The 19,187-nt window shown below is 50.6% G+C and overlaps 1 protein-coding gene across 6 annotated transcripts in view; it reads left to right on the forward strand.

Moving 5' to 3' along the window:
- VRK3 (VRK serine/threonine kinase 3) overlaps positions 1-15,658 on the forward strand; it is a 38,452-nt gene extending 22,794 nt beyond the window's left edge. For 5 of the 6 annotated variants that reach the window (XM_087421327.1, XM_087421330.1, XM_087421326.1 and 2 more), the window contains 5 exons: positions 1,541-1,673; positions 3,076-3,196; positions 9,233-9,291; positions 13,572-13,720; positions 15,313-15,658. In XM_087421327.1, the coding sequence (XP_087277453.1) occupies positions 1,541-1,673; positions 3,076-3,196; positions 9,233-9,291; positions 13,572-13,720 (462 nt within the window). In that variant the 3' untranslated portion in view covers positions 15,313-15,658. Of the gene's footprint in view, positions 1-1,540; positions 1,674-3,075; positions 3,197-9,232; positions 9,292-13,571; positions 13,744-15,312 lie in introns of all 6 variants that reach the window. The other variant, XM_087421329.1, reaches the window with a different exon arrangement.
- Positions 15,659-19,187: the final 3,529 nt, after the last annotated feature.

A 19,187-nucleotide genomic window follows, 5' to 3' on the forward strand; every position in this document is an offset into this window, starting at 1 on the left:
TGCACATCCTTCTAGTTGCTGTATGTGGGACGCGGCCTCAGCATGGCGGGAGAAGTGGTGCATTGGTGCACTCCTGGGATCCAAACCCGGGCCGCCAGTAGTGGAGTGCACTCACCCAACTGCTAAGCCACGGGACCAGCCCTCTTCTTGTTGTTACTCATTGTCAGGCAGACTCTCTTCCCTCATGGTGACAAAATCACCACCAGCAAATCAGGCTTAAATCCCCTCAGCTTAGCAACCCCAGTGGAAATGGATCAGGTGAGCCCCACCTCAGTCACATGAACTGAGAGCTGGAGAGGGGTGATCCCAGAGAAAAATCCTGGAACTGTATTAGTCAGAGCTCTCCAGAGAAACAGAACCAATAGAATGTGTGTGCACACGCGTGTGTGCATGTGTGTGTGCGTACTTGTGTGTGTGTGTGTGTGTATAAAGAGATATAAGGAATTGGCTCACACGTCATGGAGGCTGAGAGTCCCAAGATCTGCAATGACAAGCTGGGGATCCAGGAGAGCTGATAGTCTAGTTCTAGTCAGAGTCCAAAGGCCTGAAAACCAGGAGAGTCGACTGTGTAAGTTCCAGTATGAAAGCTGGCAGGCTTGAGACCCAAGAAGAGCCAGTGTTTCAGTTCAAGTCCAAAGGCAGGAAAAGACCAATGTTCTAGCTCAAGCCGTCGGGCAGGAGGCAGTCCTCTCACTCAGCCTTTTTGTTCTATTCAGGTCTTCAACTGATTGGGTGAGGCCCACCCACACTAGGGAGGGCAATCTGCTTTACTTAGTCTACCAATTTAAATGTTAACTTCATCCAGAAACACCCTCACAGACACACCCAGAATAATGTTTAGCCAAATGTCTGAGCACCCTGTGGCCCACTCAGGTTGACGTATAAAATTAATCATCACACGCTGACGAGAAGAAGAGGATGTAGGTCTCGCATGGACAAAACCAGCAGTTGTCCGCTAGATGCAGCCTTTAAAACGCAGATGTGGCTAACTTTGTGTGTCTGGCAGACACACACTTTACTTTTTGTTTTAAACTCAGTTTAGCCTCTTAGCAACCCTGCAAGGTGGGGACTGTTATTGTCTTCATTTTCAATGGAGACATCAAAGCGTGGAGAAGTTTCATAACTTGCCCAAGGTTGTACGGTCACTAAAGAGCCAAGCTGGCATCTGAACCTGGTCTGTCTGTCTCCAGAGTGAATGTCCTGAACCACTATTAAAGTGCAAAAAAGCTGGGTGAGGAGGTATAGTGTGATCCCTCTGGAAAACTAGAGCCACCTCCCCGTCCACATGTGTTTAGTGGTTATTTAAAGAAAACTAGTTGAAACAACACATAAGAAACTGTTATTATTGGTTACTTCTGGCCAGTGGGTTTAGAGGGCTGGAGAGTGATAGGGATGGTTGGTTTGGGTTCTTTTCACTTCACGCCCTTCTGTACTGTTTGGCATTTCGTTGTTTCAAATTGCACCCACAATTGAAATCTCTGACCCCAGAGCCCGAGCCCCTAACCTCCAAACTGTACGGCTTCTCCCCATGTCCACACAGGTGACCCTGGCAGGCTACGGCTTCACCTTCCGCTATTCCCCAGGCGGCAAACACGTGGCCTATGTCGAAGGCAGCAGGAACCCACATGAGGGGGACCTCGAGTTCATTAGCATGGACCTGCACAAGGGATGTGGTAAGAGGCCAGAGAAGGGGTTCAGGACCATGGCGATGTGCTGTCTCCTGCAAGGGCACAGACAGGAGGTGGCCAGACACAGGAGTCGTGCTAAGGGAGCCATAATGGGGATTCAGAACCATGGATAGCGTCCCAGTGCCTTAGGGAGGTGGGGCAGTGGTTCAGCACCAAGGACAGGTCCAGAGGTTCAGACTCAGGGTCTGGTGTAGACTTGGAACATGAGAGTTGTCCAGGAGTCACCCAGGAGAGGCTGTTGAGGAGGCAATTGGCTATACATGTCTGGAGCACAGAAATGAAGTCTGGACGGAGACTCAGATGTTAGCACTAGCTCAGAAGTTGTCAGCTGAAGCCCTGGCAGAGGAATGAGCTTTTCCAAGGAAAATGTGCAGAGTGAGAAGAGAGCACTTGGAGGAGAAGATTCCTTGAGGAAGTCTCAGCCCCTCTTTCCCAAATCCCTTGATTTCATGGCCATCCATGTGCCTGCTCACATTCTCCCACCAGCCTGAGCTCCCCGGGGAAGGGATGGAGCCTGTGCCTCCAGCATCAGGTGGCAGAAGATCTGGTACAGTCAACTTTCAGTGTTTGATAAATGCTTACATGAATTGTTGTCTAAATCTTGTTATTTAGGAAATGTAAGAAAAATAAAACCCCATGATCTCCTTTGCCTTCCCCTACTGAGGCTGGGTTCAATGCCCGTCCTTCTGGGCTTTGCCGTGCCCTGTTGTATCTCCTCCGTAGCTCAGGTAATCCCACACGATAACCATCTCCCCACTAGACTGTCAAGGGCTGGGACCCAACCAAACTCTTGTCTGGGATTTAAGAATATGGGATGGGGGGCCAACCTGGTGGTGCAAGTGGTTAAGTGCGAGTGCTCCGCTGCAGCGGCCTGAGGTTCGCTGGTTCAGATCCCGGGCACGCACCAACACACTGCTTGGCAAGCCGTGCTGTAGCAGCGTCCCATATAAAGTGGAGAAAGGTGGGTACGGATGTTAGCCCAGGGCCAGTCTTCCTCAGCAAAAAAAGAGGAGGATTGGCAGATGTTAGCACAGGGCGGATCTCCTCCCAAAAAAAAGAAAAAGAATATGGGATGGGGCTTGGTGTACAGGGCTCTGAGGATTCATTGGATGAATTGAGTGCATGAATGAAAGACAAGTAGATGATGGAGTGAGCTAGTGAAAGCAAGGATGAAGGAATGGCTAAGAAAGTGATTGAGAGTAACTGAGAGACTCATGAGAGAGAGAATAGGTGAATGGAAAGTGAATGAACAAATGAGAGCCCGTATGTTTGGATGGTTGAGTGTGTGAGTGCGTGGTTGAGTCAGCGAGAGAGAAAGGAAGGGAGTAGACCCATCAGTGAATGGAGAATCCAGACTGAACCACCACCTCTTCCCCTCCTTCCCCAGGGCCCTCCCGCCGCAGCGACCTCCAGACCCTGGGCTACTGTTTGCTGAAGTGGCTCTATGGGATCCTGCCATGGACAAACTGCCTTCCCAACACCGAGGAGATCATGAAGCTGAAACAGAAGTGAGTCTGGGGTCAGCGGAGGCCAGCACTGGCCCAGCACCCCTGCAGGCGGGGCAGAAGCCCAGAACCCAACCAGGAACGGTTCTTGGGTGTGTGCTCTACTCTCCATTCTAACAGACAAGAGCATGGGCTCTGGAGCTGTCCTGCCTGGGGTCAAACTCCAACCCCACCACTGCAGGGTATTGGGTGAGCAGCTTAACCTCTGCAAGCCTCAGTGTCCTCCATGAGATGGGGTCCTGTTAGTACCCGCCTCAGGGGGCTGTGGAAGGATTCAGGGGAGTCACATATACAGCACTCAGCACAGAGCCTGGCCTGTAGAAAATGCTCACCATGTGCAGGACACCGTGACTCATTCATTCCTTCATGGACATGTAGGCAATCTGAACAGGCCTGGGGCCTGCCTCAGCATCTGGCAGCACTGGTCACTGTTGTCCACGTTTCCCCTGCCTCACCTCTGCGTGTAACACCACCAGATCCTGGTAGTTCTGGTTTAGACATTCAGCACCAAGGACAGCGGGACGGACACGGGATCTCTCTCTCACACACACACACACACACACACACACACACACACACACACACGGCTGGAGCAAGGGGGAGTGCTGTGCACAGGGTTCAGCACCAAGGAGAGCGGAAGGCAGCCAGAGCAAAGGGAAGTACTGTGCACGGGGTTCAGCACCAAGGAGAGTGGAGGGCAGCCAGAGCAAAGGGAAGTACCGTGCGCGGGGAACCCCAAGGACAGCAGGTGCAACCGGAGGGGAGTTGCTGGGTGTGAGGTTCAGCACCAAAGACAGAGGACAAGCTGGGTGCTGAGCGGGTTTGGTCTTCAGCACCAAGGACAGTAGACAGCTGGACACAGGGGAGCCATGCAGGTCCAGAGGTTGGGATTCAAGATCTGGTATAGACTTGAGGGATGAGAGTTGCCCAGGAGTCATCAGGAGGGGCTGTCCAGGAGACGGTTGGCCATCCATGTCTGAAGTACAGGAATGAAGTCTAAACGGAGAAGAAGATCTCAGCGGTATCTCAGGAGTTGTCCACGGAAGCCCTGGGAGAGGATGAGATTATCCAGGGAAAGTGTGCAGAGTGGGAAGAGGGAAAACTCTCCAGTGAACAGCATGGAGTCCAGCGTACTTCTCAGTTCTCAGTGTGCTGTGTCACTGGTTCACGTTGAGCCTCTCTCTCATTTTATTTATTTATTTATCCCATATCTTCCTTCCCTCAACCGTGGACACCCACTCAAACATACTTAATATACGTTCTACTGATATATTTGCCTAAACGTATTTGTATCCTTAAACTCGCATGATGATGGTGGTACTGTGTGTTTGACTTGCATAAATGGTATTCTGCTCTAAATCTCATTTGTTCCAACTTTTTACACTTATCACAATGTCTTCAACTTTAACTGTATCATTACCTGTGCATCCAGTGTCCTGCTTCTGACTACTGTTTTTAGACAAGTTTGTGTAGATATGTCTGTGTCGTCGAACAATATAGCATGGGTGTATTTAATTTGCATAAATGGTACTTACTCTAAATTTCTTTCTGTTTCCTGCTTTCTCTCACTCAGTGCTGTATTTCTGAACTTTAGTTACATTGCTAGTTCACTACCTCTGAACATTTCTCCTAAATTGTTTGTTTAGATGTATCTGTGTCGTGCTGTTGTCAGTTGTGTGTTTGATGGGCATAAATGGTGCCGTGCCCCAAATCTCATCCTCCTTCAGGTTTCAGCTCAATCGTCACTCCCCAGGGAGCCCGTCCCTCACCCCCACTGCATCAGGTGTCCCACTGTACACACTCAAAGGAAGGGATTTGCCTTGTCACGCTGGCCTGCTCAGAATGACCTGATCAAGGCTAGTGTTTATCATACGCTTGTCGGCACTGGGCACTGCGCCCAGTGCTTCCCTGTGGCATCCTCAGAACAGCTCTGAGGTAAGTGCTCTTATGATCTGAGGCACAGAGAGCTCAAGTAATCAGCCCAGGTCACACAGCTACTAAGTAGAGGCACTTGGACTCACACCCAGTCCATTCGACTCCAGAGAAGGCCCTTTCACCTCAAAGCTGGTGTCTCCCAAGTGTGGGAGGCTTGTTGGGTGGAGTGGTGGCGCTTGGATGGAGCCTTCCTCCACTCAACAAATACCTGTTGAGCACTGAGCTCTGTTCTAGGCCCTGGGGCTTCAGGAATAACTAAGACAAGCATCCCTGCCCTCAGGGAACTTACATCCTAGTGGGGGAGACAGACAGTAAAGAAATAAAGAATGAAACACACAGCATGTCAGAGGTCAGACTGGTGGGGTCGTCGGGTCAGAGCCGTGTGCATCCAACAGGGGAGTGTCAGGGCATGGGTATGTGCTGCTCTTAGGTTTAATGTCGAGGGCAGGTCTCATGGCAAAGGTGACAGGCGAATCGCCTCCAGAAGGGCGGTGAGGCAAGGAGGATGTCTCATTTTGGCACTGATATGCCCCTAACGTCTCTGCAGAAGGAGGGAGAGACAGAGAGAGAGGCCCTCAACTCCCAGGCTTCTGCAGGCAACCTCTGCATTGGAAGCCAACCTCAGAACCCACCAGAACATGAGCCCATTGCCCTTTTGTCTGGGAATTTATTTTTGCACTTATTTTCTCCTTTTCCAGTAGTTTTCCATTTTGGAAATGAAGCCAGGTGGAAACAAGTCACAGAATTAGTAACAGGTAGAAGGAGCATACAGCCCAATTGCTAAAGCGTTAAGTGTGGCTGAGGGTCTGTGAGCTGCTCCTGTACGCGCTTCTGTTGTGTTAGTTAGGGGCAAGGCTGAGTGCGCTTACAAGGAGACCCCAGACACTGGGGCTCAAACGAGGCAGATGTCTACTTCCCTCTCACTAACAGTCCCAAGGTAGGAGACCAGGGTGGTGAGCCACCTCGGCCCCCTTCAGCATACATACGTCCTTCTGTGGGTGCAAGCTCTTTGCCACCATCTCCCATTGCTTTTGAAGGGCAGAACTAGAAATGACATGCGTCTCTTGGTCATGTGGCCACGCAAGCTTCTGTAGGGGCTAGGAAATATCTCCAGCCTTTGGCCGCTCACCCTTGGGATTCGGCCATTAAAGGGCAGAAGAGACACTGGGTGGCAGGTAGCAGACTCCTCCACGGTGCCACCTTTAGTCACATTTCTTTGAGGGCAGGGACCACATCAGCTCTCTGTCACCGCGATGTTCTCAACACAGTGCTTGGCACTTTGTGGATGCTCATGAAATAGTTGTGGAATGAATGAATGACTAAGGAACGAGTGCACAAGCCTTCATTCAGAGGCCCGGGCTTCTGTGTGGACACACAGGTCAGGGAGATGCGGCCCCAGCCTTGGGGTGTTCCCAGGCTGGGAGGAGACACGGGCAGGAAGCAGGCGCTGCGTTTGAGGGTGGAGGCAGCCCCTGGAGCATTGTGGGAGCAGAGAGGAGGCACATGACGTGGCCTCGGGCCGATGGGAGCCTTTACCCGAAGGATGCCTGACTCGTTCTGTAGAGAGCAGAGGAGTTTCCCAGGCAGGCAAGGGTGAGGCAAGATTTCTAGGCAGACAGGATAGAACATACGTGAACTCTCCTTTCATTCATTCATTCATTCAGAACCTGTTTCCTGAGGGCATCTCTGTACCAGTCCCTGCTCTGGGACATGCTGGAGACCCAGATGTAAATCAGGGTCACCTCTTGTCATCAGTGAAACTGCCCGCTGAGCCTCCCCTGTGTTGAATCCTCTGCCTCCTACTTCCTCTAACTTCTAAGACCAGTCATATCTCCCCTTTCACATCTCTCCCACCTTCCCCTTCACGAGAAATAATTGATGAGTGTGACATGCTTTACTAAGAGGCTCTGCACTCGCCAAGCTGGTGCAGAGTAAATAAGATAGGTCCTCGTAATCATTTTAATATTGATGATTTCAGATTGAGTAACAGTTCATTCCAGAGCCCCGGATCCCAACCACGACCAGAGAAGGAAGGCCGGGAACATGACGATGCTCCCCAGGGAGATGGTGGCAGTGATGGTCCCCTCATTCTAGACCCCCCCAGCCCAGCCTCCGTCAGGTGACTTGAGGCAGTACCCAAAAGGCCCTTGAGGGAGCGATGTTTTCACATGCACGTTTTCTGGAACCCTAACCTCCTCTAGGATATCTTACTAATGTGCATGGCGTTTCTCCATTCGTTCAGCAAATATTTATTCATTTTTTTGTACATTCTAGCTCATGACTGAATGAATGAATAAAAGAAAGAGGAGAAATAGTTCGATTCCCAAGGCTCTCTGGTGTGTAAGGTCCCCTGCTCGGCAAGCCCAGACACGAGTCGGATTTGGTCTCTGCTCTTAAGGCTGCCGGCTGGGCAGGGAGGTCCCGCTAGCACCGATGGCGACAGCCTGTGGCGGCAGAATTGCTCACGCAATTTACAACGTCCTGGTGGCACAGCCCTTCGTGCCATCCCTCACTCACTCAGTCATTCACCACACGCCTCCTGAGGCTGCTAGGGAGAGGGTCAGACCCACCCTTGCTGTCCACGTGTCTTGACAGTTGCCGTAGGGCATCCATGGACCTGTGCACAGGGTTCGCGGGCACTCAGGAGGGATCAATTTCCTCTGCCTGGAGGGGTCGGGGGAAGCTTCCAGGAGACCCTTGAGCCGTGTCCAGAAAGGGAGAGGATGTCAAGGTGGGGAAAGGCCGTCCAGGGCAGAGGGAGCAGTACGTGCAGAGGCTGGGAGATGTGCGTGGATGCTTGACGTGGTTGGGGGACTAGAAGGAGTTTGGTGTGGCTGGAGCATGAGATGGGAGGGAGGAAGTCAGAGAGAGCAGGCCAGAGGGGCTGGGGAGACCCTGGAGGGCTGTGAGTAAGGAGGGGCAGGGGCAGGGGCAGCTCTGGGTGTAGAAAGACTCCCTGGGCCATGTGGGGGATGCTGGGGAGGAGGCTGGGCTCCAGGGGGAGAGGATGAGGCCTGAGCTGGGCGCAGAGCCATGGACAGATCAGGGGTGGGGCAGCGAGAGTCGAGGAGCAGGAGAGTGGGGCTTGGGGACTTCTGGCCTCTGGAGGGGGTACAGCACCCAGTGACTGGGTAGACGGTGGGGAGCCAGCCTGTGATCCAGGCCAGAGAAGATACAGTGGGCTGGGACTCTGAGGATGGAGCAAAGGAAATGGACGAATTTCCATTTTTCCTGAGTGATCCAAGGGGGTGTGTGTCTGTGTGTCTGTGTGTGTGTAGACATGTATGTGTGTGTGTATGTATGTATATATATATATATATATATATATACACATACACACACAAATATATGTTTGTTTATAGATAGGTAGATAGTCGATCCTCATCATTCACAGATTCCGTATTTGTGAATTTGCCCATTCATTAAAACGTATTTGTAATCCCAAAATCAGTACACGCAGCGCTTTCAAGGTCATTCTCAGACACTCGCAGAGTGGAGAAAATTTTGAGTCACCTGGTGTAAACGATCCCAGCTGAGATCGAACAAGGCGATGCTCTGCCTTACCATTTCAGCTCTCAGGCTGTAAACCAGTGTCCTCTATGCAGCCTATGTAATGCCTCGTTTTCCACATTTTTGTGCTTTTTGTTGGTGATTTCGCTATTTAAAATGGCCCCAAGCATAGTGCTGAAGTGCTGGCTAACGTTCCTAAGCGCTGGAAGGCTGGGATGTGCCTTACAGAGAAAATAAGTGGGTTAGATGACTAACTTCGTTCCAGCACGAGTTATAGTGCTGTTGGCCGTGAGTTGGACATGCATAAATCAACATGATAGTAAATAGGATGTCTTTAAACACAAACACACATAAAACAAGGTGATGTATTGATCAGTTGATGACAGTGTTGTGACTGGAGGCTCACAGGAACCTAATGCTGTGTTTCCCCTAAAAGCGCGGTCCAGAACTCGCTAATTCAGCATTCGAGGCGACTCTGTAGAACATAAGCACTGCGAATAACGAGAATCTACTGTATGTCAAAAAGACATTCTGTTTTAAAAGGTTGCTCTCCCTTCTCTCAAAGACCTTTTGCATGTGCCTCTGCCCCGTCAGGTTCCTTGAGCACCCGGAGGGCCTTGTGGGAGAACGCAGTCGCTGGATCTGTCCCTCGGGTATGTCCTGAACCGGGGGGTGACAGGCGGGGGCCAGGGCGGGACCAGGTGGCTGGGTCCATCCTTCACACCCCTCTCTTTACACCCCTTTGTTTTCTTTCTTGGAGTTTTCCAAATTGCATGTGGATCTGTGCCCACTGTAGAAAAACAAAAAGTCTTCCCCCAAAATTCAGAAGTGTCTCTGAATAATAACAACACACACACACATTCACCTAATGGCTTTTTTTTCCCAGCAGATCATACTATGTATATTGGTCTCCAATTTGCTTTTATTTTCGTTTAAGGAGAGTCTATCTTCGAGACTTGCTGGGACGGTACTTGTAGAACTTTGTCGGTATTTTTTTATAATTGTGGTAAAATACACATAACATCAGTATTTTAAAACTGCAGTTGTGATTCATTAGTCAGGCATGAAATCAATTTAATGGGTCAAGAACAGGATTTTTAAAAATTTAAAAGAACAGACAGGGGCTGCCCCGGTGGTGCAAGCGGTTAAGTGCACGCGCTCCGCTTTGGTGACCCAGGGTTCACCGGTTCGGATCCCGGGTGCGCACCGACGCGCGGCTTGTGAGGCCATGCTGTGGCGGAGTCCCATATCAAGTGGAGGAAGATGGGCACAGATGTTAGCCCAGGGCCAGTGTTCCTCAGCAAAAAAGAGGAGGTTTGGCAGATGTTAGCTCAGGGCTGATCTTCCTCACAAAAAAAAGATATAAATGTCATGAAAATTCTTTGGGCTGGACCGGTGGCGCAAGTGGTTAAGTGCATGCGCTCCCCACTGAGGCGGCCTGGGGTTCGCCGGTTCGGATCCTGGGCGCGCACCGATGCACCAGTTGTCAAGCCATGCTGTGGCGGCGTCCCATATAAAGTGGAGGAAGATGGGCACAGATGTTAGCCCAGGGCCAGTCTTCCTCAGCAAAAAGAGGAGGATTGGCAGATGTTAGCACAGGGCTGATCTTCTCGCAAAAAAATAAATAAATAAATAAATAAATAAATAAAATAAAAAAAAAGAACAGACAAAAAATATGAGTACCTTGCAGGAGGTAAGAAAATGCTTTATGAGGGCCGGCCCTGTGGCTTGGTGGTTGAGTGCGCGCGCTGCGATGCTGGTGGCCCGGGTTCGGATCCCGGGTGCGCATCGAGGCACCACTTCTCCGTTCATCCTGAGGCCGAGTCCCGCATACAGCAACTAGAAGGATGTGCAGCTACGACATACAACTATCCACTGGGGCTTTGGGGGGAAAAAATAAAATAAATAAAATCTTTAAAAAAAAGAAAATGCTTTATGAGACATTAGTTTTAGTGGTACATATTTATATATGTATGTGGGTAACAGGCTATAATATAAAATGTATTTCTAATTATGTCTCAGTTTTCAAATATTTGAAAAACAGTGGTCTAACTATGGGTACAACAATCCGTCATATGATACATGATATAATCCATCCTATGAATATACCATAATTTATTTCACCAATTCTTCATTGATAAACATTTAGATTGTTTCCAATTTTCTGATAATATAAACATTTTAGTCCTTCTTTTTCCTTTGAGGAAGATTGGCCCTGAGCTAATATCTGTTGCTAATCATCCTCCTTTTTTCCTGTTTTCTCCCCAAAGCCCCAGTAGATAGTTGTATGTCATAGCTGTATATCCTTCTAGTTGCTGTATGTGGGATGCCACCTCAGCATGGCTTGATGAGTGGTGAGTAGGTCCGCGCCCAGGATCTGAACTGGCGAACCCCAGGCCGCTGAAGCAGAGCATGTGAACTTAACCGCTATGCCGCTGGGCTGGCCCCTCTGTTTTGTCTTTATTGGATTTTGGTTTAAATCCCAACATAATGTTTGCTTATAAAATAATTTAAACCAAACTGAAATGTGTGACATAAAAGTGAAATTTCCTGTCCCCTCCCTGTCCCTCCCCAATCATACTTTCAAAGTAATCTCTGTTAATATTAACAGTATGGTGAGTGTATGTACCAATTATATCTATTGCTTCATAACAAGCCACTTCAAAACTTAGTGACCTAAAACAACAGCCTTTTTATTTCCTACGATTCTTTGGAAGAGCAATACAGGCTGGTTCAGCCGGGCGGTTCTTCTGCTGGTCTTACTGGGGGACATTCATGCTGATGCTGCCATCTGGTGGCTCGACTGGGGTGGGATAGTTCAAGTGGCTCCTGTCCTCTCCCATCTGGCAACTGGCACTGGCTTGTCACTGGAAAGTCCAGGAGGCCTCAGCTGGGATGGCTCATCTCTGCTCGTCCGGGCTTCTCCATGTGGCACTCTTAGGACAGCTTTCCAAGGGCAAGCTGCAGAGCGTGGGCGTCCCAGAACATCACTTCTGCCACATCCAACAGGTCACAAGGCCAGCCCGCTCTCAGGTGGGGGAGTCGGGGAGTCGGCTCCAGCGCACAGTGGGAGAAGCAGGAAAGTCACGTGCACACAGGGACGGGAGCAGCTGTAGTCTCTGCAGCCTGCTGTCAGCGCTTCCTCTCCATACACGGCCCACACAGATAAAGAAACATATGCACACGGGGTTTTGTTTTATAAAAGCACTGTGTTTTACAAAACTATTCTTGTTTTTGTGAAAACAACAAAAATAGTCTCACCCTACATAACGTTTTGGTCAACATCTTGCTTTTTTCACTAAGTAAGGTTGGGGCTGTTCCGTGTTGTTACTCATCGATCCACCACAGCTTTTTTTAACAGCTGCACAACCTTCATGGTTTGGCTAAATCATCATTTTTAAAGCTGATCCCTATTATTGGAGATTTAGGCTGTGTTTTTTTTGGTTTGGAGTTTTTTGTTTCTGTTATCCCTTCTGTAGAACTTCTATGTCGCTCTCTATGCGGGAGGCCGAAAGAGACAGAAACACACAGTTTGTCTGTTCCCTCCGGCTCTGTCAGGGCTCATTTTTGAATTACCTAAAATCCGTGGGTTCAAATCACGGCTCTGCTGCTCGTCACTCTCCCCTCCAGCCTCGAGTTCTCGCTCTGTAATGAATGAGGTTTTCCATTAGTTTATTGCAGCTCTGTGATCGTGGAGCTGGGCGGGGGCGGGGCTGGGGCCGGTGGGGGCGGGGCTTTGGGGGATGGGGAGGGGCGGTGGGGGCGGACTGGGGCGGGGGCGGGGCCGGTGGGGGCGGGGCTTTGGGGGATGGGGCGGGACGGTGGGGGGCGGACTGGGGCAGGGGCGGGGCAGCCCTCTGAGAGGAAGTCGCAGCCTGGGGTTCTGCGGTCAGACAGACCTGCGTGTACCAACCAGGGGACCCTCAGTGGGCAAATGTGCCTCTCTGAGCCTCAGCTTCCCCACGTGTAAAATGGGGCCGATAATAGCCCCCACCCAACGAGTCGCCCCGAGAATTCAATGCAGAACCCTTTGCACAGAGCTGGCCCAGGGGCGCTGCCTCAGTTTCCACCGCAGCCCTAATTAATCGTGGTCTTGAGCTCAGAGCCCGGCCTGCGGATAGACATTCCCCAAGGGGGGCTGTTGTGACTGTTGTTATTGGTATTATAATTGGCACTTGTTAAAAGTGTGATAATGGTATTGTGCTTATTTAGGGGGGAAAAAACAACAAGAACAAAAAGAGCCTTTATCTTTTACTACATACTTTCCTGGGGCAGCCGCCTGTTTTTGTAAACCAGTGTTGTTTTACATTTTGAAATGGGTGGAGGAAAAAAATCGAAAGAACATGTGGGGACACAGGAAACTTATCTGAAATTCAAGCTGCAGCATCCATAAATAAAGTCATCTTGGCACACAGCCATAACCACTCTCACTGTCGTCTGCGGCTGCTTTTGTGCAAGAACAGCTGGCACAGACCGCCCAGCGCACAAAGTCAGAAATGTGTACTCTCGGCCAGCCCAGTGGCGTAGTGGTTAAGTTCACACACTCTGCTTCACTGGCCCAGAGTTGTCGGGTTCGGATCCTGGGCATGGACCTACACACCGCTCATCAAGCCATGCTGTGGCAGCGTCCCACATACAAAATAGAGGAAGATTGGCACAGATGTTAGCTCAGGGCCAATCTTCCTCAGCAAAAAACAAAACAGATCATTGAAACTGGGTGATGGTATGCTGGTGTTCATGATACTAGTCCACTGTTGCATATGCCTGATGTTTTCCAAAAAATGTTCCAAAAAAATCTAAGTGCCTAAGGCAGTGCCAGGCACAGAGGAAGCACTGAGGAGATAGGCGCCATGGTTGTTCTCGGGGCACGGCCCCAGGCTCTGGGCTGGGGCCCCTCTCAGGCCTCTCCCATGTGGGGGTGTCTTGACCACAGAGACGCTGCAGGAGTACCTGAAGGTGGTGATGGCCCTCAAGTACGACGAGAAGCCGCCCTACGCCCTGCTGAGGAACAATCTCAAAGCCCTGCTGTGGGATCTGCGGGCGTCGGCCTACGACCCCCTGGACCTCCAGATGATGCCGTAGGTGGGTTCCCATGGGAAGAGCCCGTGAGTCTTAAACCCTCTCCCTCCCTGCCCCCAGCCCTGCCTCCCAGCTGCCATTTGATGTTTACTCCAGGGGCCAACTGCCCAGTTAGACGCTGGATTTTTCCAGAAGGTTCTTGAACCTTCCAGCCCCCAGGAATCACAAGTAGCAGGAACTCAAATTGGCTTTAAGGAAAAGAAGGGTTGATTGGCTTTGTAACTAGAAAATTCCGAGGGGGAAGCTTTAGGATGACTGGATTCAGGGCCTGGAAAGCAGCGTCGAGATGTTATCTGTCTCTTTCTGTCTTTGTCCCTTTCTTCATCCCTCCATCCCTCTCTCCCTCCACCTGGAGTCTCTGCCTTCCTTTGGGTGGCTCGCCCGTCCCCCCCACAAACTCGCGGGCTCTGTGCCCTGTGCTGGACGCACCTGGCTCTGCCACTTCACAGTTTGTCTCGCGTCTCCTCCCTGTGAGCTCAGAACATCCACTGTCTTGTGGCTGCAGCGCCATATTCCGCAGTGGGGAGGAAGGATGCTCTTTGTAACCAGCGCCTGGGCATTTGGTTGATTTCCCAGGTTTTCATTTTACAAACAACATGGCCTTGAACACCTGTGTGCACGGGCTCACTCAGGTGTCTGTGGATGGAGCTCTTATTTTGAAAGAGGTCACTAGCTGCTCTCCGTGCTGTACATGTTTACACTCTCATCAGCACGGTGTGAGACTACAGGAATTTTTGGAAGGTCCAAACTAAACTAAATTCGCTTTACAGTTAATTCTGGCGAGGCCGCGTGGGTGTGCTCTGAGAAGCTTCCCCAAGGTCCCCTCTGTCCGTGGAGCTGTCATTTGTCTCGTCGTGGGGCTGGCTGGAATCGAAGCTCGGTGTTCGCTAACTCAGGGGTCCTCAGATAGAGGCAGTATTGCCCCCAGGAGGCATTCGTTACCATCTGCAGACATTCTTGGTTGTCACAACGGGAGAGGGTGCCACTGGCATCTAGTGGGTATAGTGGAAATTTGAAAACTGGAAACCTTGCTGTCCCTTTCAGATGATTCTAGTTTCAGCTGTGCTTCCTCTCTGGGGACCACTACTCACTGGCAGTTTTGTCCCGTGGTTGGGAACTTAATGAGGAGATGCTGCTAAGGATCCCGATGACCTTGGAGTAGCTTGAAGATCATCTCCCCTCTGCTTCTTGCCTTGGCCAGCATGGATAACCTCCCTCAGATTCTAGACCGAGCCAACCTCCATCCCACCTCAGGCCCTTTGCACTTGCCATTCTCATAGTCCGGAATGCTTTTCCTCCTCATTTTTGTGCAGCTGGCTCCTTCTCATTACTGGCTCTCAGATCCTGGGGCCTTCCCTGATCGCCTTACCTGTTTTGTGCCCAGCCCTCGTCCCCGTCTGGAGGGAAGTGGGTGTTTAATTTGTAATGTCTCCACTCCCTCTGCTCCAACTTGTAGGGCCAGCAAAGGTTTCCTGTTCCTCTTGCTCATGGTGGTATCCCCAGTCCCTAGAAAGTGCCAGTCTCACAGTAGGGGCTTAATACTTGCTGCTCCTTGAGTGAATAAAACACTAACAACCATTTTTATTGTCTTGTAGAACTTTCAACTCGCAGTTTGAAATAGAAAAAAAAAAAGAAGAAGAAATGTGACTCAGGTCCTGCTGAAGAATCTCAGATAACCTTCTGGAAAGATCCCTTGAATGTGCACTCCTGCCTCTTCTTAAGGCGATACTACTCATTGGTCTCGATTAGCGTCAGGGAACCCGGCAGTCAGGCCGCGGATAATGGGAACTTCCTCCTTTCGCCTGTCCCCTCCTTTCAGTCGTTGTCTCCTGCCAGCAGCTGGGGTTGTGGATGAAGACCCCCCCAGCTCACAGTCCCCTCAGTGGGGACCCTTCCTACCATTGGCACCACTATGCTTTGGTAATAAATTGTTTCATTGGAGCTTGGGAGTGGAGTGTCTGCAAAAGAAGTTCCTTTTGGAAAAGTGACCTCCAGTTTTCCCCCATCCATCCATCCCTTCAACCTTTCATCCAGCCACCCACTCTTTCCTTCGTCTATCCAAACTTTCCTGGAGATGCCCATTCATCCATTGTTCCGCTTATCCATCCATCCTTCATCCTTCCATGTACCTGTCCATCCATCCACCTCCCACCCACTCTTTCATCCACTCATCCCTCCCTCCATCCACTCATCCCTCCCTCCATCCACTCATCCCTCCCTCCATCCACTCCTCCCTCCCTCCATCCACTCATCCCTCCCTCCATCCACTCATCCCTCCCTCCATTCACTCATCCCTCCCTCCATTCATCCATTCAACCCTCCCTCCATTCATCCATTCAACCCTCCCTCCATCCACTCATCCCTCCCTCCATCCACTCATCCCTCCCCCCCTCCACTCATCCCTCCCTCCCTCCACTCATCCCTCCCTCCATCCACTCATCCCTCCCTCCATTCATCCACTCATCCCTCCCTCCATTCATCCACTCATCCCTCCCTCCATTCATCCACTCATCCCTCCCTCCATTCATCCACTCATCCCTCCCTCCATCCACTCATCCCTCCCTCCATCCACTCATCCCTCCCTCCATTCATCCACTCATCCCTCCCTCCATTCATCCGCTCATCCCTCCCTCCATTCATCCGCTCATCCCTCCCTCCATTCATCCGCTCATCCCTCCCTCCATTCATCCGCTCATCCCTCCCTCCATTCATCCGCTCATCCCTCCCTCCATTCGTTCATCCCTCCCTCCATTCGTTCATCCCTCCCTCCATTCGTTCATCCCTCCCTCCATCCCCTCATCCCTCCCTCCATCCACTCATCCCTCCCTCCATTCATTCATCTTTCATCCATCCGTTCTCTTACCACTCATTCTCCCATCCACTTCCCTTCTCCTCTTCCACATGTTCATCCTTCCTTTTATTCAACAAATGTCCAGCAGGCACTTCTTGAGTACGTGCCACGTAACAGGCGTTGTGCCGCAGAGAGGATCCCATGAACGAGACGCACCGAGTCCTTGAGCTCTGGAGCCTGCAGTCAGGTGGGAGGAGATGGTATTAAATGAGACTGCAGGCTGTGCTCAGCACTCTGAGGAAGAAGCATGGCGCTCTGATGGAGAGTGAGGAACCTAGGGATAGGAAGGGGCCTGGGGGGAGAGCCTGGACGCAGAAAGACCAGTGGAAGGGCTGGTGCAACGCCCCCTGCCTGGGAGCATGAGGCCTGGGCCACAGCAGTAGGACAGTGGTTGGAGGAAGGAAGGGCCTGGGGCGCGATTTCAAAGGCAGAGTGGCCAGCAGCATGTGGCGAATGATTAGCCTGGGAAGGATTAAGAGGAAGGAGGAGAGAAACACACCTCCCCGGGTTGGAGCCTGAATATGTTCAATCATCCACCATACTTTGGGATGGGGAGAACCAGAGGCCGGGTGGGGGCAGAAACTACTCTGAGATGCCCTGATTCTCAGCTGCCCAGGAGAGGCATCATTTCCTGGTTGAAAGCAGGCGTGCCTAACCCTTTCCAGAAGGGGCTATTCCTTAACCAGAGAGAAAACCCATAAAGCCCTCTTTGTTCACGAGTCCGTGAAAGAATAAGGACGTCATTGGCCCTCTGGGCTCCAAATCAGGTAAGAGGACGGTCAATGTCTGCCTCTCCCGTCCTCTTGCCCCTTGGGCCCAGTCAAGCGCCCTGAAGTGCCAGCAGCTCCTCATCTTGGAGCAAGCAAAGCCAGCCGGGGCCCAGCGCTGCTCAGACCGCGGGAGAATCCCACCTCCAAGGAGAGTGAGGACAATTTCCTCCCGTGTCTCCAAACCCGCTTTGGTCTGTCTGTCTCCTGAGCCGGGTTCTTAACCGCGTGTGTTTCTGCAGCTCGTCCCCCTACCCCTGAAAGAGGAGGGTGTTGTCGTCAGCATTAGAGAGAATCACATGGCCCAGGGGGTGGGAATGACCCGCACGCCACCACATGGCTGACGGTGGCTGGAGCCCCCTCTGTCCCCTGCACCCGCCTCTGCCCCCAAATGAAACCCTGGCTCCAGGTTCACCAGACGTTCTTGCTGCTGGTGCTGGGTTTTTTAAAATAATTTTTACTGCGGGACAACTCAGAGCCTTCAGTAAATGCAGGTGTGCGGTGTCTCCAAGAGGGGCCCCGGCAGGCAGCTGGGAAGGACAAATCATGTCCTTTTGCCTGTGAAATATTTTTCTTGTGGAAAAGGCTTGCATCTAAAGCTATGACAAGTAAAATCCCTTCCAGACGAGACCCCAGAAACAATAGCAAATGTTTGAGAGACTCTCTTACTGAAACAAAATTTACTGAGTACGTTTTAAAGGTCTTCTTGGCTTTATTCCATGATTAATGAATCAGGCAGCATCCAATCCAATAGATAGAAAGGCGCTCCGAGGAGCTGTACATAATGCGAGACTTTTATAGCAGAAGGGAGCAGGAACAAGGAAGCTCTACTAGGCAAAAATCAGGTTGGCTATTGCAAGGTCACCTTCCTTTAGGGGTCGGCAGGGGTCTGTCAGGCAGATGCCCTCACTAGTGCTGGTCAGGCGAGTCCTGGGAGAACTGAAACTGTCATTAAGTCTCGGTTTGGTGACGTGGGGCTTAGCATAAGTGACTCCATTTTTGGCCTGTTGTCTTATTTTTTACACTGAGTTGGGAGTTAATGGGAAATATTTTGCTGCTTTTAGTGGAAATACAACAATACAAATTTTGATGGGTGTTGGTAAAAGGTGTAGACAATGTTTGTTCAAAGTCAAAGCACAGCGTGAATGTTCTATGGGAGGTGTTGGGGGCCCCGCCCCTTGTCTACATACTGCTGCTCAACAGCTTCTGATGTCTTTTCTGTTGACGTTGAAGTAATTGTCAGGAAATTGTTTTCTTAGCCTTTATACTGTTTGAATATAGAAAATAAAGAATTTTTATGATTTACTGCTGTTCAGTATTCTTCAGTTCTCTCATTCGAATCCCCAATGGCTCTCTAACAAATGAAGTCAAGAGAACCCTCAGTTTATTTATTGGAAGCACTGAAATCATACTTTTGTGTGTGTGTGTGAGGAAGATCAGCCTTGTGCTAACATCTGCCAATCCTCCTCTTTTTTTGCTGAGGAAGACTGGCCCTGGGCTAACATCCGTGCCCATTTTTCTCCACTTTATATGGGACGCCGCCACAGCATGGCTTCCCAAGCGGTGCATCGGTGCGCACCCAGGATCCGAACTGGCAAACCCCGGGCTGCCACAGCGGAACACGCACACTTAACTGCTTGCGCCACTGGGCCGGCCCCCTGAAATCATACTTTAATTCTGAAGAAAAGGCCCCCCAAATTAAGATAATCCATGAAGTGAAGCCTATTTTATTTCCTTCTTAAAATTTCCAGTATCTGTTTAGCAATAGGATTGTACAAATTGAAAGAATAGAAAAGTGTTAAGTGCTCTGTTGCTCACAAGAACTTGTTGAATGTGTTAAAGAATTGATGAA

This window comes from Ceratotherium simum, chromosome 33 (genome assembly GCF_057802395.1).
Source record: "Ceratotherium simum simum isolate JZ-2026a chromosome 33, ASM5780239v1, whole genome shotgun sequence".
Taxonomy (NCBI): domain Eukaryota; kingdom Metazoa; phylum Chordata; class Mammalia; order Perissodactyla; family Rhinocerotidae; genus Ceratotherium; species Ceratotherium simum.